This window comes from Scomber japonicus, chromosome 20, assembly GCF_027409825.1.
Source record: "Scomber japonicus isolate fScoJap1 chromosome 20, fScoJap1.pri, whole genome shotgun sequence".
NCBI lineage: Eukaryota > Metazoa > Chordata > Actinopteri > Scombriformes > Scombridae > Scomber > Scomber japonicus.
In genome coordinates, this window is record NC_070597.1 from 13,001,154 (window position 1) to 13,026,755 (window position 25,602).

Consider the following 25,602-nt stretch of genomic DNA (forward strand, 5'->3'; position numbering starts at 1 on the left):
AGAGAATTTGATGTATCGTCTGGGCATAAGGGGGCAACTATGGCTGTTGCAGTGAATTGTTTCATACATGCCACCAGTATGGACATAAAATATTGAAGTAGTGATGTAATAGAAGAGAGAAGCCTTTCTTTTTCAGTCCTCCAATACATGACAGATAATACACAATTACTTCATTTTTATACATCTCAGACTGTGAAAATTGGAAAGTGGAAAAAAACTGAAGAAACTGAAAAGAAAATAGTGGTTTTCTTAGTCTTAGTCGTTTATGTGTAGTTTTGTCATTTTTTCCAATGAGGTGATCAGAAATTATGTGAAATAAGTGTTTTTTATGTAAAACCATTTATTGAGGAAATATAATGAAAGATAACATAACCAACATTTCAATCACAATTGTCTGTTTGAAATATAGAAATGCAGCAAAGGAGGGAAGCTGGGTAGATTTAAACCATCATAGAGGGCACAAACTACAGTAGGTTTGCATTAATGTAGGTATTTTTTAGCTCAGTTAACATTCACTTTTGAGGTTTCTATGAGAAACCTTCAGATGATTGAAAGGAGATGAGTCAGAGCAGATGTAAGCACCAAGAAACTAGTTACAATACTAATTGGTATCCAGAAAAATGAAATTCATTCTAAGATACAGAGCTGGCCTTTTTGGTGCAACCCGTCACTCTAGAGCCAGCTGTAACAATTAGCTTAGCTATTGAGCCCTTCCTCAGCTATGAGTATTAATGAATTCAAAATTTAAAGAAAATAATCTTTAAGTATTTCCAACTGCCAGATCTTATCAGTGCAACCACTTCTAATGGTCTGCGCCTTCCATTCAGACTAACGTTTGATGTCTTGCTTTCATGCCCTCCTTTTTCTCCATTGCTAAATTGCCGCTGACAGTCCTGTGTCCCCACAGACTGTTTGTTTGTTTTCGAACCATGCTTGTTTTACATATTATTGACGTAACGAGTATTCATTTTGTGAGCTGTTAATGGGGGGGAAGGGAGGGAGTGGTCGTTTGCTTTCTTATATTCAAATAGGATGCGATCATGAGTCAGGCTGCAATCTGTTGTAGCGCTGAATGCACTAAGGGAAGATGTAGGACTTTTGAGAAACTCCAAAGCGATGCCAAATCTTTTATAAAAGTAGGACAGATTTTTCATGTCCAAAGCACTTGACAGGGAACAGCTGGGCAGGTACAGACATCCTCATCAGTTTAAACAGTAGTTGGTGATCAAGCGTTGATCAAGACATCCCAAAGGCTTGTGTGTGTGTGTGTGTACTTCACTGTATCTGCATCAGTTCTTTACTTTAAATCACAAACAGTGGGGCTTGGGGGGTTGAATCCAACAAGGCACATTTAATTGAGGTATTTCATTCATTTTAGCAATAAGAACCTATTATCAGTAGGTGTTGAAAAGCATTAAATACTTCTAGCAGTCTGGAGAAAAATAGAGGGAGGCTCCCAACAGGCCTTGTCAAAACATGCAAATGAGCTTGACGCCAAGTCCGATTTTGACAAACATAATTAAGGTGTTCCAATTCGGGACATGTTAATAGAGAAGACTGTAGGCCTCCCCTAGGTCTTCACTAATCATAAAGCCTTAAAGCTTTTTTTTTGTGTGTGTGTGTGTATGTGTGTGTCTGTGTGTGCATTTTCTCTCCCTCATCTCCCATTTTATTGGATAATGAACTGTTGTAAAGTGTTAGATCTCCTTTCACAGTCTTTCACTGAGTTTGAGGAGATAGGCAGGGAAGAGCTGCCCGAGGTGTGGTGTTGTACAGATAATTAAAAGGCAAGAAGTTTGTGTTTCGCTCTTTGATCTGCCTGTCAACTTTCTGATTAGAGACGTAAAAGCCTTTAATCAACAGTAATGTGATAATTAATGCTCCTAAACTGTTGAAAACGAACCAGAGGAACGTCAAGTTTCCTCTTTCTTCTTCCCTCCTCCTCCATATATCTCTCCCTGAGTCCGTTTTCCGACAAACTGGCAAACTTTTCTCCTCAGTCAGTTCCATCAGGGGTTGTTAAATCAGATGTTGTGTTTGATTACGACCAACTGACATGTTGTTTTCTCCTACATACGCCTCTCTCTAGTCTTGCTATCAGCAGAGCTCAAATTTGCTGGGTGTGTTTGTCTTCCAAATCCAACAGAATGTGCTTTTGAATTTCTCCTGTGCTACCATCTATTGTGTTGTTTAGTTTTTACACATATTTGACCTTCAGCTTTAATATGGTTATCATATTATTACAATGTTCATATGCTATGTCACCATCATTTATACAGCTACTCAATTAATAATAGAATCAAATTATTTATATTGCAGACTAAAGCACTTAAACTCCAGTTTTATTACTTAGACTGACTGTGGTTGAATAAAGTTTTTATTCACTAGTGTATTTTTATTTTTATTTACGTACTATTTATTTTTAATATTTTAGTTGCAATGTGGCCAGTACAATTGTGTGACACAAATGTCAGCACTATGAATAATGCATATACAAATTAGCTCATTCGGATATGACTTTTAATTCTACACTTCATACATTTTTTACGAATTTGACCAAGTTTAATCAGCACATAAAAAAACATTTTCCCGGTACTGGAAATGGAATTAATAAGTCCGCTCTGTTTGAGCTTCACAATTGACCAATCGGGATACACTTAGAATAAGGTGTATAGGCTGACCAGCCGTCTGTAGAAATTCCCTGTTTTTTAATTGAAGACCTCAGAAAGCAACGCTCCTGCCCACACATTGTTGCATGTGGGGCAATCACAGCCAGCACCCAAGTCCATTAGTTTTCATTTGGATGGTTCAGTAAGACTGGTTGATTAAGTCCAGGCAATTTGCTTGTAGGAGCCCTCGTTCTCCACTCACCCCTCCTGCTTGTCAGCCCTCTGCCACCAGCAGGGTTGTCGTTCAGGTTAATTTAATCTGGTTTGTTAGACATTTTAACACAATAGCTTTGTGACTGTCGAGATTCCTGGGCACAGTGTAAGGGGTTTGCTGTAGTTTATTATGGTGGAACTTTGCATATGAATGCTTTTGGATATTTGACTGTATTGACTATTGTAAATATTTTTATTTACATTGTTATTGAACCATGGAAAACTGTATAATATACAGTATGTACATATGGGTAATTTCATAAGTAAAACAAGATATTCCTTTTCAAGCCTCATCAATTCTCATTGAATGAAGGTGAAGGGGACTTTGTTGTTTAAAAAAAAATGTAAATGTGGTGATCTGAGAATTTGACTTTGAGACTGAGGTGAAAGGAAAAGAGGAGGGGGAGCTCAAATAGAGGGAAAATACAGCTTTCAATTCTCTCCACCCAGGTTCAGCTTTTAACAAATGGTTCTATTACCAGCTGGTCTCCTACAGGCCTGGTCATTTATACCCATTAAACTTGCGTCTTATCACCCATAAGACGCCCTTACGTCTCTCCATCCACCAATTGTCTATAATCAGCCATTTAAAACAGCGACGGAAATTTCTTTTGCGCCTTGCTTCGGTCTGACGGACAGGCAAACGAGCTGGGAGGAGGAGGGACGGGGGAGGAGAGAGGGATATTTTCTGTGGAATGATGAATAGGCCAAGTTGAGTGGCTGACTAACAGAGATCTGTCTTAATCAGAAGTGATTTGTCAGAACAGGAGCTCTGCGGGGTCAGGGCGCAGGCGATGAATAAAACAGAGGCTGGCGGAGTGAAGAAAGGCCCCAGAAATCCACCCTGACTGCCCACCACCACTCATACACATGCAAAGGGAAGGGCAGTTGCACAGGCTAAGTCAGGATGGATTGGGATAGCTCTGCTCCGCCTTGACCAGAATATTCCATGTTTAAGTGCATAGACTGTTGAAAGAAGTGGCTAGTGACTGTCCCAACACATACAATGCAATGTATTGGAGGGGAGGAATCAGTGGTAAACATGCAGGTCCCAGTTTTGAAGATACGTCTTCTCATTTAGCACTAGGAATCTCAGTGACTCTTTATTAAATCCTGTATTGTGATATAGCAGCTCCTGATTAACATACAGCCGAGTTTATTATTATAAGTGAGCTGTCATAACATTGCTGAACCCCCAGATGCTACATGCCCCCCTTGTGACCCAGCAGTTGGCATCTCTTTATTTTGAGCTATAGCTCAGTGCGAAGGCGCTAGCCTCATGGCCCGTGGGCTCAGCATTACAAATACATCCCAGTGTGGGTACAACTTTGATGGAGGTGATGAAAGTGTGTCACCAGGCAGTTGTAGACTTGAGAAGTCCTAAAAAAAATTTTTGTAAAGCTTCTCTGGAAGTGTACAAAGACAGGTAACTTTTTTCACCTGGGAGTCACAGGTTTATAAGTTTACTGCTACATTGTGTGTGTGTGTGTGTGTATGTGTGTGAGAGAGATAGAGAAAAAAAAATGTATGGGCTAACATTTAACAGGCTCCTCCTTACTTACCCTCAGCCCTCCCATGGGTTTCCGTACCCCGTTTGTAGAAGTGTGTGGCTTGTGTCCAGATAATAAGTGTGTGTGGTAACCTTCAAAAAGTGGTCTCAACTGCTTAATGAAAAGGAGCTGTGCTGAGCTTCAGAGCACACCACTGTCAGGTCTTGTACCCTTTCAGCACAGGGGACAGGGGGAGCAAGGCAAAAAAAAAACGCAACTCAGAAAGAGAGACAGGCCTCTCTGACAGTGTAACTGCTCTGAAACTGCTCCTGTAAAATAGATGATGTGTCCAATTAAATGTGTCCATGTACTGGAGAAAACTGAGGGCTTTGGAGGTTTGGGTGGCACTGGCGTTCTGAGCTCTATTGTCCTTAGCCAGACTGAACATATGTGGGGAGTTTATGATATATACTTTTCACACTCATCAATAAAAAAAACCTAGTTGAGCCTTTTCATTAGAGAAACTGACTAAGACAAAATAAGTGAACCTTTCTGTTTAAGAGTCGACGCAGACACAAATGAGTCTTAGTTTCCTCCAGTTCTTTTTGGCCTGTTTTATATTGCTTGTTCAAGCATTACAGATTACATTACTACACATACTAGTAAAGTTAATTGTCCTCTTAATATATTTTCCAGCCATCTTATCATTATTAACTAGACAATGAAGTGTTGCGCTGAGGTAAAATAGAAATGAACTGTGCTATTTCAGTAGTGTGTCCATGGATTTACAGGAAAGAATTCCTAATCCAGACACAATTTTCCCCTCAATCTAATTTGTGCCTTCAACTTTTCTACGCTAATTCTTTTCCACAGTTACATTTGAGGAATGAGTTGAATTAAGGCTCTCTAGTGCTGGTGTGAGGGTAATGTAATGGAATAATAGGCTTGTTAAATGGACCTTTGGGGATGTGGATCTTTAACAAGTGAGTCAGAGCAAGGCCTCTGTGCCAGGGTTATTTAAATTGTTAATAGCTGTTTAAACTGGAGGGGAATATTTTACTCACTAACGAGCAACAAGTCAGGAGCATTAGGAGTAAATTATTTCTCCTCTTTTGTATTGTTTTTAAAAAAAAAATAATTTTAAAAGAATGCCCTTATTTTTAATACCCCACATTTTTGTTTTGGTAATAAACAGTGTACTCATTTTGTTTTTCTTAGCAGTCACAGATTCTGTATTTACTTTAATTTGTAATATGTTTACACTGGAAAAGTCAGAGTCTTATGAAACGTTATGCATTTTAATGATTTTCATGATTACCAAAAGATCAACATAAGTTCGGATTACATCATTAAAGAGACTAATTCACTGTATTATTTTACAGTTGCTAGCAATTTTGGGTTGAAAGCTTGTCACATTATGGGAGTGGTTTGTTACTTGAAGGAACCTTTCATTACTCTTGTACATTTGATTTTTTTTTTTTTTTGCTTTTCACTCAATATTTTGCACCATTTGTCACCCAACAAGTTCTTTTTCTTAAAACAAATGACGTTTTTACACAGACCACTGGACAGCAGGGCTTAAATAAGATGAATGGAAATGTAGATACATGCCAGAAAATGAGTAACACAAGAGAAGATACATGATAAAGACAATAAACACCAGACATCCCCATGGGAGGTGTTGTGGTACACCTCTAATGGTTTAGTGTTGTGGGGTGGGGGGGAAACCCAGAAAGAGATTACTGACCTGAGAGACCTTAATGACCACACAGCCAATGAAAATGTTTATCTGAACAAGCTGTGATGAGACTTTTAAGTCCGTCAACTCAAGAGACTATTCAGTTGACTGCCAATGATTTCACAATGCTCTACTCATGGATCTCCTTTGAATATGTACTCAATGGCACAATATTATTTTTTCTTATAACAACATGTGATGATTTATTTTATAGTTTTTTTCTTACCATCTTGTATTATGTTTTTGTTTTGTTACTCTTGTGAATGTGTCTTTTTCTCTAAAGAGTGTTAGATATATGTGATTTTAACAAAAAAAGTATACACAAATATATATTTATTTCTTCAACAATCAATACCTTTGTCAATGGCAACCATTTACAAGCAACACAGTACAATCTCTCAGTATAGAACACATGTAGTGTGAAGCTTTGTACTTGATAGAGCACTGTTAAAACCCTGGTTCATGTAATTCTTTAGATAAGACTGTGCTCTCTAAAGTGCTCTCTAAACTGCTGCTCTTCTATTCTTTTCTGCTGAAAGGTAGCTCATTTCTAAGACTAGTCATGTTTCCTTGTCTTTTGTTTTAATCCATGCTTTACCTCCAATAAACATTGTCCATTGAGAAACATGATTGTCTTCGCAAAACACACCTCAATAGAATGTTTCTGATGATTGTACATTACTTGGGTTAAGATATCTGTGGAGGCCTTTTCTCCTCCTACCTCATCCATCTTTTTACACATTGCAAACTTTTCCAATAATGCACTTACCATCAGAAAGGGAAAAAAAAACCCTCTGCTGCTGCAATGCTTGTCACACTCATTTATTTAGGAAAAAAGCCACAACCCTGACAGAGATGGATAGATGTGCTTATTTGTCTCTTTAACAGAAGATTTCCGCTACAGCTCCCTTCCTGTTTATCCCTTGTTCTTCTCCAATGGGGACGGGGGAGGGCCTGTATTTTTATGGTTATTAATACCTGCACTCAGTCTTTTAATCTGCCCTATTTGTCACATGTGACTGTCTGACTGCACTGTTTAATCTGGGTATCCTTCAATCTGTCTCGTCCCAGATTAGAAATTAATGAAGGCAGGAAGAGACACATTTGAGTCAGTTACAGTGTAGGGGGGTAAAAGGGATGGGATGAATGGAAGACGAATGTCGTTCATTTGACAGTGCTTTCTCTTTTTACTACTTTTCCCTGATCCCCTTTCTCTGTCTGTCTCTCACTCTCTCTTATTCTCTCTATTTCTCTCTCTCCTCTCTTGTTTAGCTGCCAGATGTAGCCCATTTTTGTATTGCACCCCCCAAACAGGCGCTCAGCACGTGGGTCCTTTGGTGTGCGGCACCTGTGTAGTGTAATACAGTCAGCAACTGCGTTGTTTATTCCAGATTTGTTTGGTGCGCTTGAAAGCCTGTCTTTGATCCATGCAAAGATTCTTCACTTCTTTTCCTTTTTTTCCTGATTCATCCTCTGCCTCCCTCGTTTTTAAACGCTAATGCCGTAGCAGTATGGGTACATTGATGGCAGCAGTGGGTTTTTGGTGCAGGGGGGTTGCTTATTTGGTTCATCTTTTTTTTTTTGCTTTCTTTTCTCATTCTCAACCCATGGGACAGGAAAATGACAGTGACCACTGACAAGCTTGTCAGGTGCCTTGTCGGGGATGTTTTATAACTGTGCGTTAATGTGTTTACATCTACAACTGACGAGAGGCATTTAAAAAAGAAATCGCTTAATGAATATTACATTGGCTGAGTGGACCCCACTGGCAGGCTGGATGCTGGGGTATTGTTACCTAGAACTTCATGTCTGTTTACTTCAGCATTTTAAGAAGGTTTAAAAAATACTTCCCATAGCTACAGTATTCTACTATCTGCCCGCCTGATGCTCCCTCCAGACAGTTGTCTCCGTACACTGTGCAGTTAGCGTACAACATATTGCACAATGACTGTATTCAAAATGCACAAACTTTCCTTTTAAAAAAGATTAACTGAGTGAAGGCAGGTAAAAGATATCACATAATTTCCACTTTGGTCATGATGGTGAGGCATAGTTGAAGACAGAAAAAAGTATTGATATGTAAATGTTTTCAATTGTGTAAGTGATGTAATATTCCATTTTATTTTTCCCTCATAGTTTTGTGATTACCTGCTTATTTTGTAAATGTTGGACAAATCTCTCACACTGCGCCTGCTTCTTTTACAGAACAAGTGGGACAAGAGATTCTTTCCAACCTGCACAGTGACCGTGAGAAGATCCAGAGAGCCAGAGAAAGGGTGAGTAAACACACGTCACACCACTCATGTATTCATTCTAACACACATTTGTAAGACCAAAGGTGTTAACTGGTTAGCAACACAACAGGCACCACTTTCTGCATGGTTTCCTAAGTAAACACACACGTCTAAGTTTACACACACAAACGTGACACACCCCTTTGCCATGGGCATGTTTGCACTTGTGCAAACAAAGGTCTCTGTCAGCAGTATTGTATTGGCAAGGCACTTGTGCTAGTTATTGACAACACTACAGCATATTGCATTCAAATAGATACTGTGGTCGTCAATATCTCCTCACAGTTTAAATTTGAAAATATATATATTTAAAAAAAAAATCTAAACTTAAAAGCAGATCAACCTTATTTTTATACAAATTGGTGGTATATGTACACCATTCTCCAATTTTCTCATTTTCATCCCCTCTCGTTGATGGAGTTTAACTTTGCCCACGGCCATCATTCCTCACCAACCCTCCTTCCCACTTTCCCTCAGAGAGTGTACCCAGTCCTAAGTACTGCACCTCCTTACATCCAGCCAGCCAAACAGACAGGTAGGCAGAGACAGAAAAGACCAAACACAGCAAGGGGGCCCAGCCCTGACGGCCCCCTCAACACAGAATGCTTAAAGATCACAACATGGCAGTGGGCCTCGCACAGGCGATTTCAAAGGAAATCAAACATCTCCTTTCAGAACGGTCCACAGTGTCTACTGAGAGTACCTGCGCTCTCTTTCTTTTGCTTTCTCTCTCTCTCTCCCTTCTTCCCATGAGTCTTCTTTGCTGACCTCCCCCCTCCTCCACCACCACACACGCACACACACACACACACACACACACACACACACACACACACACACACACACACACACACACACATACACACACATAGAGGGCTTTAAAGGCAGTTTGTGGGGCAAAAGTAAACTACGAAGAAACAGAGATATAAAGACACAGGGTTGAGAGGTTGTTTAAAAGCTCTTTTACATTAAAGAGATGGAAAGTGAAGGGAGTATAGTTAAATCATAAATTCCAAAAGATGAACAGACATATACACAAACACACACATATGCACACATATAAACACACACCAATACATACAAACCCCTATGCTCAGCAGGAGGTGTGGCCTTTTGTTTTGCTTTTATGGTACAAATAGAAGTCAATGGTGGGTTACAACACTGGGTCAAAGCAGAGCGCTTCCAACTCTGAACCCCTGAGTGGATTGAACAAAGTGATTTTTATCATTCGCCAGACTCGCTCATGCAGAGCCCTTCAGGTAGCACGGGGGGAAATTTTAAAATCTGTTCCCTGAAATTTGTAATCGATATCCTTGAATTAATAATTAATGTGCACAAAATGATTAGGATTGACTAATTCAAGGAATCAAATAAGCAATTTGTGTGCACAAATTATGAATTGCCTCCCCCAAATGAATAATTATTGCCCTTAAATGACTAAACATGCGCTGACTACTTAATTTGTCCACTCTCTTCGCTATTGATCCGATGCACTCTTCCCTTGTTTTTTTTTTTTTTTGCATTTTGTGAGCATTTATCTGTTGCCACAAAGTAAGCAATATATATCGTTGAAAGTAATATACTGCTAGCCTACTGCTTAATTTGTCTTTTCCTTATCCAAGCAGACTATCCACAACAAGCTATAACTTCCATCTCTATTGCTACAATAACTTAACAATATTGAGGGTATTCATTATTTTGAGTGTCATACAATTTAGTAATTTAAATTCCTCCCATGCTTACAGTACTATAACAAATTTAAATATGCAAGAAGAATGATGTTTTCATTTTGTGCTTTTCATCCTCAAGACTCAAGAATGACTCTTTCTTGAATGCCCTCTTATGCTCTTGATAGACTGAAGCTGTATGAATCACAAAGTCTCTGAATTTTACACTTAAATGAGATTCATTATGTAATAATAGTAATTAGAAAATATGAATAAATTTTAATCCTGCAAATTGACCCAGGTTGACTTTGGAGATTTCTCTGTCTTGTAGCTGTGCATTGAAAACAAAAGGTAGATATACCCACCTCCTTTCCTTTTGATTTAGGGAACCTCAGTAAATATTAGTTTTAAGTAATAGACACTCATCTGCATTAAAATGTCGCTTGGTCCCCTTTTCAAGTTATGGAGGAAACATGAGACTTGGTAGAAGGCTGTGGAGAGAGGGAGGGAGAATTGGAGAGAGAGAGAGAGAGAGAGAGAGAGAGAGAGAGAGAGAGAGCGAGAGAGAGAGATGGAAAGAAGGAATGATTCAGAGAGAGATGTATTTTGGGAGAAAGTGTGAACTGTCAAGGGGACAGATCTGTGGTCAGAGGCAGACATCAGGCAACTGCAGTACTTGTTGTCTTTGCCAGAAGGCCTAAACCCCAGGCCCCCCACCTCCTACCCTGCACCACATGTATCCTTGGCTTTGGCAACCTGCATCGCACCAGTCCAGACTATCAGAGGGTAGGAAGGAAGGAAGCAGGAAGAAGAAGAAAATAGCAGTAAAGGAGGGTTGGGAAGAGAGGGTCAGACAGATTACTTTAAAAATGAGCCAGATTAAATTGGGGAAAAGAATGATGCAGCAACCATTGTAGATATGAGAAGAAAGCTGTGAAAGTGAGCAATTAAATTAGAAAAGAATGAAATATAATACGCTGATAAAAATATACTGAGTGAGAGTGACTTTATTGGAAAAGCAGTTATTAACTCATAGAGGGATGAATATGAATGGCTCCCTGTTGACTCTAGAGAGAAACTCTCTGCAAAGACTCATGCCCACATTCCCCCGTCATCCTCTAGAAAATGCGACTACAGGTAGATATTAGTGGCAGCTCAACTCAGTGCAGTGTCAGCATTTTTTCACTGTCACGCTCAGACCTTGTTGGCAACATCTCTGCCAGTTTCTCCCCCTGTGAAAGTCCCCATACCTGACAAGAAAATAGAATAAAAACATTTTTACGACCCCTGTGGGGGTAAAAAAAAAGCAGAGAAAAAGAAAAGAGGGAAAATCACGCAAGAAAAAGGAAAATATCCGAGACAATTAGCATGAATAGCCACGATGATTATATAAGCGCTGCTTCAAGGACTTCAAGGATTACTGTCTATGTCAAAATTAAAGGGCTCTTCTCACTCTTTTTCCATCATTGTTTTAGTATTTGCTCTGCAGCAAGATGAAAACCATTAGAATGGCCTATCCTTCTAAGTGGAATATTGCTTGACTACTCATTTAAAGTTATAGACATTGTCTGTGTATCATACAAAATAGCTCATGATGGCTTTAGTTTATATACTTTCGAATCTAACTTGAATAATTTATTATTTGGTACATTAGCAGCTAAAGGAGATCTAAAAAATAAATAAAAGAATGTTATGTAGTGGGTTTAACATATTACATAACATACAATGTGTAATAATGGTTCCTTTTAATTTTCCATCAATTAAATGTTTTTGGTTTGTGTGTGTGTGTGTGTGTGTGTGTGTGTGTGTGTGGTTGTAGACCACCTCACAATTGAAGCATCAACCATCTTTCATATGATGTTGTATGTTCATTTATAATTTTCTTAGTTAATTTCATTTGATTTCATTGGTTTCATTTTGAAACATTTATGAAAACAAACAGGAATGTAAACAAGAAACAAACAATAATAACCAATATAATTTAATGTAAGCACCACACTCTCTGTAAACAAACCAAAAAGGAACAGGAGGAAGTTAATACTTACAATTTCCTCCCCCCCTCTCTAGTGTTCAGTTCATAAACCTGCATAATATAATTAGGTTAGGTAAGAGTTTAACAAGAAATTACTTTTCCATCTTTTTCTGTCTTTTAAACGCATAATGAGGTGGTCAAATGTTGACTGATTTTAATATCAGTGCATTTTGTAGTCAGAGGGGGAGTTGAGAAGACATAATGGTCATTCTGTCATTTCTTTGTAGATGTTGTTTAATAACCCGGATCAGAATGGAAACTTTAACTTGTCTTTTACTTTTTCTGCCCTTCCAGCTGAGAGAAACAGATGCCAATCTGGGGAAGAGTTCTCGAATCCTTACCGGCATGCTGAGAAGGTAAGAGGCAGGTAGGGACCCTGTTTCTGCACCTCTCTGTATGTATCATACCATACTTGTGCTGTGAGAGTGCTCCAAGTCATCACCATTTAATATGTTATCTATTATACAAATTTTCCTCTCTGTCTCAAGGACTGTAGATATGAATTAAAACAAACAAATGAATACATGGATGAATTAATGAATGGATGCATGAATATAAAAATTATAAATATAAATAAAATACCTGTAGTGACTCTTTAACTTCAAAAAAATATCCTATATGAACTTTGATCAGTTGATTTTGTCTACTTTAATTGAATCAGAAGTATTGGACAAGATACAGCTGTGACATAATCAAACATTTTTAGAGTCATATTTTCTTGGTGAATTTCTTTATTTCTAATTTTTATTTGTATGTTCCTTTAATGTAACACTTTTGGAATGCGAAGGTTAAATGCCTGGGTAGTCTAAGAGGAGAGTATCCCAGCATAACATGCTGCAGAAAAAGGCTGGAGAAAAAAAACAAGTACACACTGCACATGTCTCTTTTCTTTTCTTCTCTTTGCCTTTGTTTTTCACAAAATGTACTTACAACCCATGTCCAACTTGTAGTCCTTTGTTTCTCTTGCTCGCTAGTTCATGCACAAGGAAGCCGCCACCAATTGCACAAACACAAAATTCAAACGCAAATATTTCAATACTCCTTGCATTATCTTATGCACCCGCCTCCTAATACACACATAGATGCTCCCAGATACACACACACACACACGCACACACACACACACACACACACACACAGACACACACACACACACACACACACACACACACACACCATAATATCTTGTCACATCTCCATTTCATAAAGTGCCTGTGTGCCTACCCCTGAACCGTGACGCCATGGTTTTGTTTCTCGCTCCTCTTTCTTGTTTTTTTTTTCTCCCTGTCGCCCACTGTGGATTTTGATTAAGAGTAATATGTAAATGACACCGACTAAATGTAAAATCCTGGGGCCAGGAAGGAAGTGCCAATTGAAATAGATGCTTCAGTGCCCGTAGACAATTTGGAGGGTGGCTCACATGGCGGCCGGCACTTACTAGAGAGGGAAGGCCTGAGGAGGGCTGTGACGCCGACTGTAACCAATATTTCTGCATATGTCTCCATTTTGTCAAGTTTGATTATGGGAAGAGGAGGAGGTTTGCAGGGGGGGTCAACTCGCCTGGCATGTCACCCCAAGCTGTCCAGAAATCATTCATCATTCCCTCCTCCTTCCCTCTCGTACCTCCCTCCACCCCCTCTGGTGCTGAAGTAAATAACACACACTTATTTCAATATTATCATATTAATGTTAAAGTTCAGCTGTCACCTAATGGGAAGACTTAATCAGACGTAGCATTTTAAGAGGCAAGCTGCCACCCACACCCCCCCACTCTCCAGCCCCCCTTTTGACGTGCCTTACCTCCTCTGGTTAGCCCCCTGCTCAAATCAGGATTTATGAGGGCTTTCCAAAGTGGGACCCGGCTGCGAGCCTCTTCGACTACCACCCGCCTTTCTGCTTGATGGGAGCAGCGCAACATACACCCCCTGCACCCCCTAACAAAAAGTCTTTTTTTCTTCCAGTTTCTTCACTGTTTGAATAAAAGAAAATGGGTTTTGTTGTAAGGTTGTGGGCTGGAAGCGTCAAATCTAAAGTCATTTATAACCAGAGATAGAGAACTGAGAGCAAAAAGTAAGTTCAGAATGGTTCAGTGATATCTAAACACCCCCCCCCCCCCCTCCTCCTCCTTTTAGGCAATTCTTCCTCATTTCCCCATTCATTTCATTATTTGCTTCGCCGGTTTTCTGCCTTTTGATTAATAGTATATTTGTGTGCGATGTCAAAGCAATTGTTGTCTCTTTACACTGTTGGGGGGTTTTGGGGGGGGGTGGGTGCTTTGTCATTCTTCACTTGTTTGAAACAGCTATAGAAGTAGTGTATTGCTTTAAGTCCACCTCCAGCAGTATAAGGACTTTTATAAACAGGGAAGTGCTATAAACCATTCCTGCTATTTATTTTAACCTTGACACAAAACAGAAGTGGATGCAGATACTCATTCATGCATAGGTTTATGAATATTCCATCTTTTGTTTCATTATGTTGTGGGGTTCCTTTTGGTTAGAATTAGCTGTTATATGAAAACATATATTTTATTATTGTCCAAGCCGAGACCTTTGAGCAATTGTCTTACATGAATAACTCAAAGAGGTGTTGCATTGTTCCCCATGATCTATGGTAGTGGGCAGATACATTAATACATTGGCAAATTAAAGTTTATTTTGAACAAATAGATTTAGTGTTTATGTGTGTTTGGAGGGATATATCCTAATATGAGATAAATGGTGGCCTTTTTCATTGTTAGTGTAGTTTTTTTAAAACTGCCACCTCTTTCTTAAGCGTCTGTATGGTCTGGTGGATGTCACCCCAGCTGAGAAACGATTAGACACTCATTAAGCTAGCTGTTAGGGTTCAAGAAAAGCCAATTAACTTAAAGACTCTGTGAATATCACTTATTGTACAAAACATTCAGAGACAGACACATCTCAAATAGCTGTTGCTTTGTTTGAAAATTAATCTTTACAATTTTCTAACTGTGAAACTCATCACTGCCAAAGAGGATAATTAGTGTAAAAGCTGTTTATAGGTGCTGTTGATTGGCTGGGTCATGAGTTGATAACTACTCTCACAAATGTAGTCTCTGTCTTATGTCAGCTCTATTCATTTACAAGTGGATGTCAGTGGTCTAGTGGTGGGTACCCAGGGCATCCACTCTTAGTTAATTTTTAATTCAATCATGTGAAGTCCTGTGGGTTTTAATTATACCATGACAGGCACAGTGATCCCAGTGAGGCATAAAGGCAATCCTAATATTATATTAATATCTATGATCATCAAATCATCTATTATCATGTATTTAGAGCTGTTTTAGCACCAGCACTAACCAGTCCCTTTGTACCACAAAGAAAATATTTGATAACATTGTTGCTTTGCAAGTGATTTACCAGCTTTCACTGGTAACATTCCACATTTAAAGAAGGTTTTTAGTGTAAATGTCTGTATTGTAGGATAAAACGATACTTGGTGTTTTAGGGAAATATGATATCAAATATAAACAGCAGGTTGATCACATGAGAAAGGTAGGACAACAGCTGCCTGGGTCCAGACCTTTGAATATGCCCACTCCCAGTCTGATATCAGGAAAGGATAACAGTCTTCGAATTTCACAAATTTAGTTACATTTCTACAAGAGAGCTCAGGTTTTAACTAGGGTTGTGAACGATAAACCGATGCGACCGGATATTCAGTTCAACAAGTGAGAGATACGGCTTGAGGAGGCTGCTATACGAATTATCCATGAATTCCTAGATGAATCGGTTGTAGAGTCATGGATTGGGTATCATGAGACTTGGAATCGGTTGGCAGCATCACACACACACCAGCGTCTCTAAAACAACACAAGAGCTGAAGCTGCCCACGAAACTCCGTAGCTGCCTAGCTGGTATTAGCATGAGTGATAAACAAGTGACAACATGGAAAATGGAGGAGGTGAAGAATGACAGCGTCAGCCTGAGCGATGGAGGTGATAATATTGCACCTTTGTTACCTATTCTAGTGTTCAAAACACTATGCTCAGGCTGAAATGTTGCACATTATTGTTACTATTATGTGCTACTTTTACCTCTGGAGTTCCCATCCAACAATTCTGCCAGACTTTTTTTTTGGTCCATGTCTAAAAATAAATACATTGACATGTGATTTTATTGTTCTGTTTTTTTTTGCCAGTGCCATAAAGCCACAATACTTGGGGATATGTGGTCTTTTACATATTTGAAAAGAAAATATTGTACTGTCACTTAGCCATATATAATTGGCTTCTTTAGTTTATAGAATATCTACAGAAACTCTCAAATAAGACTAGTGATATCTTTTATCATTCAACACTTTTAGGATTGAATCCACACTGTGACATTGCAGACCTGAGTCTTCTCCCCTTAAGACTTGATCAGGTTCAGAAATTTTAGATGAACTGAACTGTTTGATGTCAAAGGATTTATACATGACTTTGTTAAGAACATTTTCTTTAAAACAAACTGTTTTTTAATACTTTGGGGAAAATGCATTTTGAAATGTTACAGCTCACAGTGTGGCTCTTTATGATTACCTGTGTTGTCTCCACAGCACACTGACACTATGGCTTTTTGTAAAAAAAAAAAAAAAATGTCTCTATGACTGTAGCATGAACCTTCCTGCTGATATACTGAACATCTCAAGCAGCTCACACACCATAGTCAGACCAGTTGGGAATGGGATGCTGCTCCAGACCCAGTTAGGACCACTGGGGTTCTTGGCAGCTTCATGGAAGGAGGGGGCACAGTGAAGGGCAATAAAGCAGGGAGGACGAAGCGGGGGTGTGTATATTTTGAAGCAGAGGGGTTGTCTGCTCTCGCTGGCAGCTGATCCCACATGCAGGTGGTCGACTCAGTCGCCAGGCAGATCAAAAAGTCAAGGCCCCGGGTGGACCTCCCTTTGAAATGGGAATGGGGCCTAGATATCAGACAGAAAACATAAGCAAGCTCCCAGCCACAGAACAGCTCCATATTCATGGCTGGGACTGGCAGTAGCGACGGGCAGGCAAGATGGACAGAGCCTCAGCCTTCAGAAGAGGACTCACACTCTGGACACTGATTAAGAGATTAGCCCATGAGCTGGGGTGAGGATGATGCAGTACCTCACAAACTGATGCAGGCACAGTGTTACCAAGACACAAACTTCCTTTCTTGAGACATGTTTTGCCAAACTGTGTTAATGTGTGGCCAAGTTAACTTCTCTGATTTTACACAGTAGTTACACGTGGCAGGTTCAGTACAAATATATTAGAGATAGCTAAGAACAACCCACTGATTCATGTTATACTACTGTAACTGAAAATAACATTTTAGCTATTTATATGACTAGTCGGCAGAACAAGAATGTACTACTCATCCTTGCCTATAGGAAACCCAAGTTTGCTGTGTACCTTATTCATAGAGAGAGGGAGTTTTTTTTTTTTTGCTTGGCCCAATAAACCAACAAACCAGCAAACAATGTCAAGAGCCAAGAGACATAAGTGCACGGCCCCAGAAAAGCATCTTCTTCGAACTTTTGATTCCCTAAGATCTACAAGTTTTTCCTCTCTCCTGTATTATTGGGGAATATATACTCACTCTCTCTATCCCGTATGTCTGGAATATTAACTACTGGGATATGTAGGTCACATAATTAATGGAATTCAGATCTACCACTGAGCCTTGGTGGGATCGGAGTCTTGGGTCCCTCTTGAAGTCTTGTTATGAAGTTGAACAAAAAGATTTGATTTCTTTAATTGAAGCTGAAAGATGGGCCAGATAACAGATCAGATGTTTTTTTTTTCTTTTCCTTTTTTCTGTTTTTTTCCCCCCATTTATTTATTTGTGTTGTTCTGTTTGTAGCGTGAGAATAGCAGAGGAGAAACTTCATTACAGTGTGGAGGGAACGGGGGGGTAGAGAGGTCAAAAGTGTCAGCCTGCTAGAACAGAGAAACAGTGGCAGGGTCTCTGGCACTACCTGTGTAACTACCATCACAAGCAATATACATTTACTATCATAGATGCTCATATATTTCCCTATTTTTTATTAGAGTATGCTATGGTATTGTATAAGACTTGTTTGCCCTATTTTATATTCTATTTTACTTTGTATCGCAGCTGAACTCATCACAGTAGCCATAGCAGAGCTTCGTGTTTTCTGTCCCGAGAGTGGCAGATCACTCCCAGTGGATCCCACTCTCTCTGATCTCCTCTCCATGTTACTGCCACGATAATTCCATGTACTACATTTAAACTCATTCCCTTTGCTTTGCAATTTGTTCAGCCTGGCATCATTACCACCCCACTCAGCCCCACACTCCCCACCCCCATATTGCTGCATCCCTTTGGGTCAGTCGTATCCCTGGCCTTTTCTGCCCCCTCCGGGGAAGCATTCTGTGCTTTTTATGTCCAGTCTGTTTTTTTCTGGCAAAGGAGCAAAGTGCCAAAGCATGAATCGTATCTTCCCCCACCTCAACCCCAAGCTAAACTTTGTACATATCAAGATGAGCGCAGCTGTTGTGTGCATGCATGCACACTTTATGAGTATTTTCAGTGGATTAAGGATAGCATGTCAGCCTATTGTGGGAAGGTATTTGGTGTTAACAGTGGTGGTTCTTACTGTTGGCTGACAGGCAAGACGATCTTGCTGGCCTTTGTGGCTCATTTCCTTTAGTAAGGAAAGCAAACAGGTTTCTGAAGGCAGATTTATGCTTTCTGTATCCATATAGCTGCAACGGTCCATGTGATGTAAATTTCATCAGCTGTTCATTCCCACGTGGACATCCTTGCAGACAACCACTCAAATTCCTGACCATACAGACTATATGCCTCTACAAGCATACTGACCACAAATGCAGACACCCAGTGTTGTACTGTATGTACAGCTTGCACATCTGCTGTAAGTGCTATTGTCTTTATCTGGGGATGTGGATATGATGAAGTATTTCTGTGCTTTTACTTTACCTCCATTATCTTACAACTCATCCTCTTTAGAAATTATATCGCATCTTCATCATTCAGAATCATCCAAAGATAGAGAGATCTTACACCAGAGATTTTAACACCATGTTGAGTATTGGAGTTTGAAGATGTATCTCTTATGAATGATATAACAGTGGGTTGTCTTATATTAATAGGGCTCTTTTATAAAAGAAGATAATGATATAGTACTTTTGGTATTAATCTACTAATTCATTTTTATCAAGCTATTTTTCTTTTTGGTTTTGAATGTCAGATAAGTGTGTTGAAAATCTGCACTTTTTTTTTTTTTAACCATGTTTGGAGATAGTGGATACTTTAATGTTCTTGTGTGTCTATGTGTGTGTGTGCGTGTGTCTGTGGCTACAGGCTGCTGCTGGGAGAATGACAGGGTGCGCCTCAGCCTCATTACTCACTGCTCCCGAGCCAAACAAGCACCACTGCCACCTCTCTCTCTCTCTCTCTCTCTGTCTCTCTCACTCTCCCTTCTGCTTTATCTCTGTCTTTTTCTCCCGTCCTCCACCTCGCCCATTAGAGAGTGCTGATGGGACGTTTTTTGCAGAAAGGAAAAGATACACACACACAAGCTTGGGCTGTAGAGGAAGGGGTTGTTGACAAGGGCAAAGACGTGTTGTTGTTTTATATAAGGGATGCATTTGTCTGTTGAGGATTGACTCGCTTAACTGGCTGCCAAAGCCCCCTTTTTCTCCCTACATATCTTCCTCTCTCTATTATCTAGACCATTGCAGGCTTCTGTTTTTTATAGGTCAGGACATATAGTGGTGAAGAAATTCTTAAGATTCTTTAGTAACAAATTAATGTAAAATAATGTCAGTGTTTGAGTCGGACACTTGGCTTTATATATGGTAAACAGTAAATGCTGTCTAATTAATTTAAAGTTGATAAAGCAATCAAAGCACAACACGCCATAACTAGATCACTCATTTAGAGTGAAACTGCTTCACCAGCACTCTTAGCTATCACTTAGTCTTTCCTTGAACTGAACATCAATGCTGAACTTGGAGCATTCCAACAAAAAGCAGTTTTAACACCGTCACTTCTCCAAATGCTCAAGGGTCAGCCAACCACAACATTGAGGTGATGCTTCATTCGACCTCACTCATACCATCCTAGTTGATAGAGCTCCTTTTTTCCCCCTCCTTTAACCCTGACAGACTGTCGTTCTGACGAGATGACTGGAGATCAGTGGCGCTCTCATCCCTTGAAGTGGCTCCAGGTGTCACTCCAAGGGTACCCGCCCTGTTTGATCTGCCGTCGAGCGCCTGTCGGGCCACGGCACCCTCTGATTTCCCCGTCAGAGGGGAAAGAGGCTCTCCTGTCCAAAAGTTCCACTGCTACTTTTGAGTGACAGTAAGGGAGAGGTGTTGGCGGCCATAGAGCTAGCAGTAGCCATGGCAGTATAGGAATGGACGGTTTCCTGTTGCCATTATTCCCTAGCTGCCGTTTAACAGCCATAGGGAACCCTCTTACAGACCCCCTCATGGGAGCATTGTATAGGTGATCTTGATTTGATATGCCATGCCCCAGCAGTCCAAACAACAGTAAAGGGAACAAAATAAACATCAGATGAAACCAAACCATTTTCACTGATCATGCTGTGGGCCTTGTCTTAAGAAGAACAAAAAAACATCTACTCTTCATCTTCACATCAACATCTTCAGATGCTGTCCGAAGGAGGTCCCTGTCTTCACTGAGATACTACACAAACAAAAAGGACAGATGAAACAAAATGGAAGTATGGAGGTATATATCTTTTGAGCAAACATAGATGCCTGTATCCCTCCTCCCTTTAATTTTATTATATCTGTTACGTTTTTCTCCCACCTACTGTGAGCTTCTGTAGAAATTACAGGTGAGATCTCAGTCTGTGGCAGGGCCTGCCTTTCGTCTAGAGGGAGCAGGGGGAAGGGTGGGTGGGTTGGTATGGGAGAAAAGACTGAGAAGGAGAGGAAAAAGAGATTCATGCTTTGCAGTACTGCTGTGTTGTTTGTGGAGCGCACTCTTCCCTTTGTGTGTCTGGCGATAACTTATTCAGCACAGGGCCATTCATCCAGGGGTTGAGCGCAGGCGTCCGTCAAGACGGAAAATAATGAGGCGACAGCAGCGCAGAGGATAGCTTTCTCCGTCTGCCTAGGTCGCCCCCCTTCTCTTCCTCCTCCACCTCCTAGTCCTCCTCCTCCTAGCCTCCCATTATTAGCCGATTTAAATAGATAATAGGGGGCCTTCTTCAGGACATTTTGAAGCAATTAGAACCTATCACATTGTCTCTTCCCTGACTGTTGTTCCCTCCCAGCAAGCCATTGTGCAGACTTCTGGGCATACTATGCAACAGCTGCCTGGAAGAATGTGGAATGCCACTGCATTGCTGGGTGCCAGTATTTGTGTCAAGTAGAAAAAAGGCTATTTTGTTCCCTATATATCTGCAATAGACTCTACACCTACATGTTCATGTCAGGCAGTATTCCATCTTACGCCCATGTCTGGGCATGAATCCCATGTCCATGCCCAGACATGGGATCCCTTTGCCATGATAAGTTGCTTCATTGTTTGTAAGGGTAAAGTCACTAAATATCCCTTCCCTACACTTTAAGTGGGCTCTCATTTAGTTCCTTCTGTCACCATCTTTGTATGATCCATTTTGTTGCCTCAAAACATACAGTGGCATACAACAGTGGAAAGGGATAACATTAGCCCCATGTAATCTTGAATTACATTCATTAAAATTATTTGACAACTCAACAGAAAAGCATGTTCCATTGGGCTTAAGATTAAAAATCACTACTGCGTATAATAGTGATTTCTAAGTCAAAGATATCTAAGTTGCTTTTGCAAACAGTGATAGTCTTAACAAAATAAGTCGGTTTTCTATGTAGTGTTTGCATCAAGATAGATGGTTAAGTATGTTTTTTGCTGTTATTGCTGTTGCCCCTCAGATCTCTCTTTGGCAGGGTGCAAGAGCTTGAAATATTTACAAATGCTGAATTTTGACTTGTTTTTTTAAAACATATTTTCTTCTAACCCATCAATCATTTACTGCGCCTCTGTAAGTCTGTATCTCATCCTAACAGACCCCCAGGATGGTGCAATGAAACAAAGGCAGTACATTGTTGCCATGTTGTTGATGGCATAAAAGATTCCCTTCATCACAATGGGCAAAACAATAAAAAGAGGACCACTTTTTTTCAAGGAAGTGAAAAGGTTGTAAGGCAAGGCATTTGTAGGCATCGAAATTCAAGAGGGGCTCCCGTCATAATACTTCAACAGCAGATTGGTCCCTTTTCTAAGCAAAAAGCTTCTAACCTTGAGTGCTTTTATACTAAACACAAAAATGTTTCTCTTTTTATTTATTTTTTCTCGGTATTTTACTTTTTCTATCCTAGAGGCTGGAAGGCAAAAAGACAGACCCCATCACCCCACCCATCCCTTACTTTGGTTTGGTGTTGCTTGCTGTGAAGGGCATTCCATCATGTAAAGAACTCAACCATTTTGACAAGTACTGTAGAAAACAGATCTTTGAAAATATCTTATTTGCAGAATACAGTGTCACAATGGAGTCTACTATTACACAAAAATTCAATCTCAATCTTTTTTGAATTCCCTCTGTTGACAAAATACAAGCGTCTCAGATGAAATAAATAGAAAAGAGGAGATGTCAGAGTGTCATGGTTCTTGTGTAATCTAGTCATTGTACTGTATTTCAGGTCATTTGTTTCATTCGTCAATAGCGGTGAATAGTGAAATTCCTTTTCAGATTTTTGAAGCATTATACTGTATTTGTCTGTATTGTATCAAGTATATATCTAAATGAGTAAACGCTTATATCCTGTGTAATTCTGCAGTGTTTTGTGAAAATTCAATAGATAACATTTGGATTTTTTATCTGGAAGAATGTCTAAGTGCTTAGAAAGATATGCCTGCAGAATGTACTGTTCTTATTTATTCTTTCTTTCTCTTTGTTTCTACTGTTTTCTGTTGGTTGTATCTATTCCTGCTAATAATTGTACTTCAATTTAATGACCAAGTGTAACTTAAATATCTGGGAGCATACACGTAGGTGCCTTTTTTCATTGTAACTCATACACATTTTTTTTTCTCTTTTATGGAGAGTGTGGACCATGGCCTTCGTTTTAAGTTGTAGTGAAAGTGCTGCTAAAATTAAAAGCAGTGTTATCCATAGCCTCACATAGGCTCATCCTCTTATTAGATTTAGTAGAACTGATTAGTGCTGAGTGATATGTTTCTTGGTATTTCTTGCATAGTCATTAAGATACCATTTCTGCTTAAATTCATATGCTATGTTATCAAACCTTTAAAAAATCTTTCAACTTTGTACAATTTGAGAGCCAGCCATGACAACTGACCAAACACAACAATAATTCTTGGGTTTTCTATGACCTAGGTTATTGACTAAATGTATTTGTTTTCTCTTTCACCTGAAAAAGTTTGAATGCCCATTATTTCTCAGAGTTTTACACCTTAATTGTGGTAGTTCTGCTAGACTGCTACAAATACTAGGTCATTAGTAGTTTATATTCCTTGGTTTCTCAAAAAGACATTTCTGAGACTCATCAGTGGGATCTTCTGGCTCAGCCCATTTTTGCAATGCTAACATTTGTCTTATCTTAACCAATACCTGTCTGGGATGTGTATTATTTGTCAAGGCTGTCTGAGATACAGCATGTGACAAAGGAATAAATCAGACAGAGACAGATCCATAGTCATTTGAATTAGCTGGCTCTGACAATGACCACTGAGATGTGTTGTATCGTTTTGCGTGGCGTTAGATGATTGAATTATGGCGCTAAACCCACTGAAACACTATTTCACTTTGTGTAGAGTACTGATAGAGTAAATTTGTGACACAGGTTGTTTTGTTTGTTACTCCAAGTCTCTCCCTAGATGCCTTTGTCCCAGTGGTGCATTCCAGTGAAATGGTTGGGCATTGAATTGTAACGGTCATCCGTCTTGCTGGTTAGAATTTAGTGACGTTGAAAAGGCCTTTTTCTTGATGGATTCTTAAAACCATCATCTGTTGTAGCCAAAATCGTAAGGACAAAGCAGAGTTATGCCACAAAAGCCTGTAGAACCTTGATCAGTGTAGAAAATCCCAGTAAGGTCCAATGCCCATACAGTCCATTTTTAGCCTGTGGACCATAGGAAGTTTTCTAGATCTTGTATAATTAGATGGTATGCAGTTAATCCTAAGAGACTGTTTGGCAGGCACTGTCTTTCCTCTTTTTTCATTCATATGTAATCGTCTTGATCTTGTTATTCATGACTTTAAAATGGTTGTTTTCATCACTTTAAGAAGCACTGGAAATTGCAGTCAACATTTTTTTGTTTAAGTGTAAATAGTAGCATATACCTTGATATGCAAATTATCGAGTATAATTCTGAAAATGGATCTCCTAAGAAATACCCTGGCTGAGACATTTGCTAGAGTCAAGTGCAGTACACGTTCAAGCCCTTGGCCTGGCTTGGGTTTTGGGGAGTGAACCAGCCATGCACGGCTGGTAATGACAGGTTCCATGTTGCCCGTGGCTTGTGGCCCACTGCACTGTTTGTTTGGAGAGTGGTGCTCGGCCGTGAAGTGCTGGCCCAGCTGGCAGCAGTTCCGTTGCCCCTTTGGCCCGATGGTTGGGGCTTGTTTGGCCCACACCAGCCATGCAGACTGGCATCCAGGAGGCTGTGGATGAGGAGGGGGTGGGGGTCTGACAGAGGAGAGGAGCTGTTGGCTGAGCACCCTGGTGCTAGGCCAGGCATGCTGCCAGTTGGAGAGAAGACTTCCCCGCTCACACCATGATCTTCACGTCTCTGTGGCGACAGGGATCTTAGTTTGCACCTCAAGGGTCAACATCATCCCAACGTGATCTGTCTCAGCATTAACAAGCACTGAAAACTTTGCAAATATATATTTTTTACTGTTTTCATCCCTACATCTGATAGTCAACACCTTTTCATGGACAGTAACAAAAGCCCGGGTTTAAAACAAGTGAACCACTTTTTAAATGTTGTTGTTTTTATTGCATTCTAAGTTCGCCTGCAGTACAATATCCTGCAAGTAGTGATATTTACACACACATACATGTACACACTTTCTTTCCACAGTCCAAAAGTTCAGTTGCTCATCTTACACCTGCAAGACTTGTAACACAGCTGTGCAAAATGCTGACAAATTGAAAATCACCCAAATCACCCACTTGATTGTTGTTTTTAGGATTGTTTCCTATGCCACTGGCAAAAGCAAAAAATAAATGCTATTTAGAATTTACAAAATTCATATACCCAAACCAAGTTTTTCTAAATAATATTAGTAGAAAGTCATAGAAAGACCTTTTATTTTCTCTGATTACATACGCTGCTAGAGTCAACAAGAGGCCATGAACTTTCACCCTTTGCACCTGTATAGCCAGAGTAAGACCTTTAACATGCTTTGGACATTTAATGAACTAACATTAATCATATTAGGTAAAGAAAGATACACAAATTAGAGTAAGCATTTAAGTTCATTTGAAT

At 39.8% G+C, this 25,602-nt stretch overlaps 1 protein-coding gene across 2 annotated transcripts in view; it reads left to right on the forward strand.

Moving 5' to 3' along the window:
- Positions 1–25,602, forward strand: part of vti1a (vesicle transport through interaction with t-SNAREs 1A) — a 117,386-nt gene that overhangs the window by 68,605 nt on the left and 23,179 nt on the right. The window contains exons 6-7 of one of the 2 annotated variants that reach the window (XM_053341658.1): positions 8,316–8,386; positions 12,398–12,470. In XM_053341658.1, the coding sequence (XP_053197633.1) occupies positions 8,316–8,386; positions 12,398–12,463 (137 nt within the window). In that variant the 3' untranslated portion in view covers positions 12,464–12,470. The remainder of the gene's footprint in view (positions 1–8,315; positions 8,387–12,397; positions 12,471–25,602) is intronic. The other variant, XM_053341657.1, reaches the window with a different exon arrangement.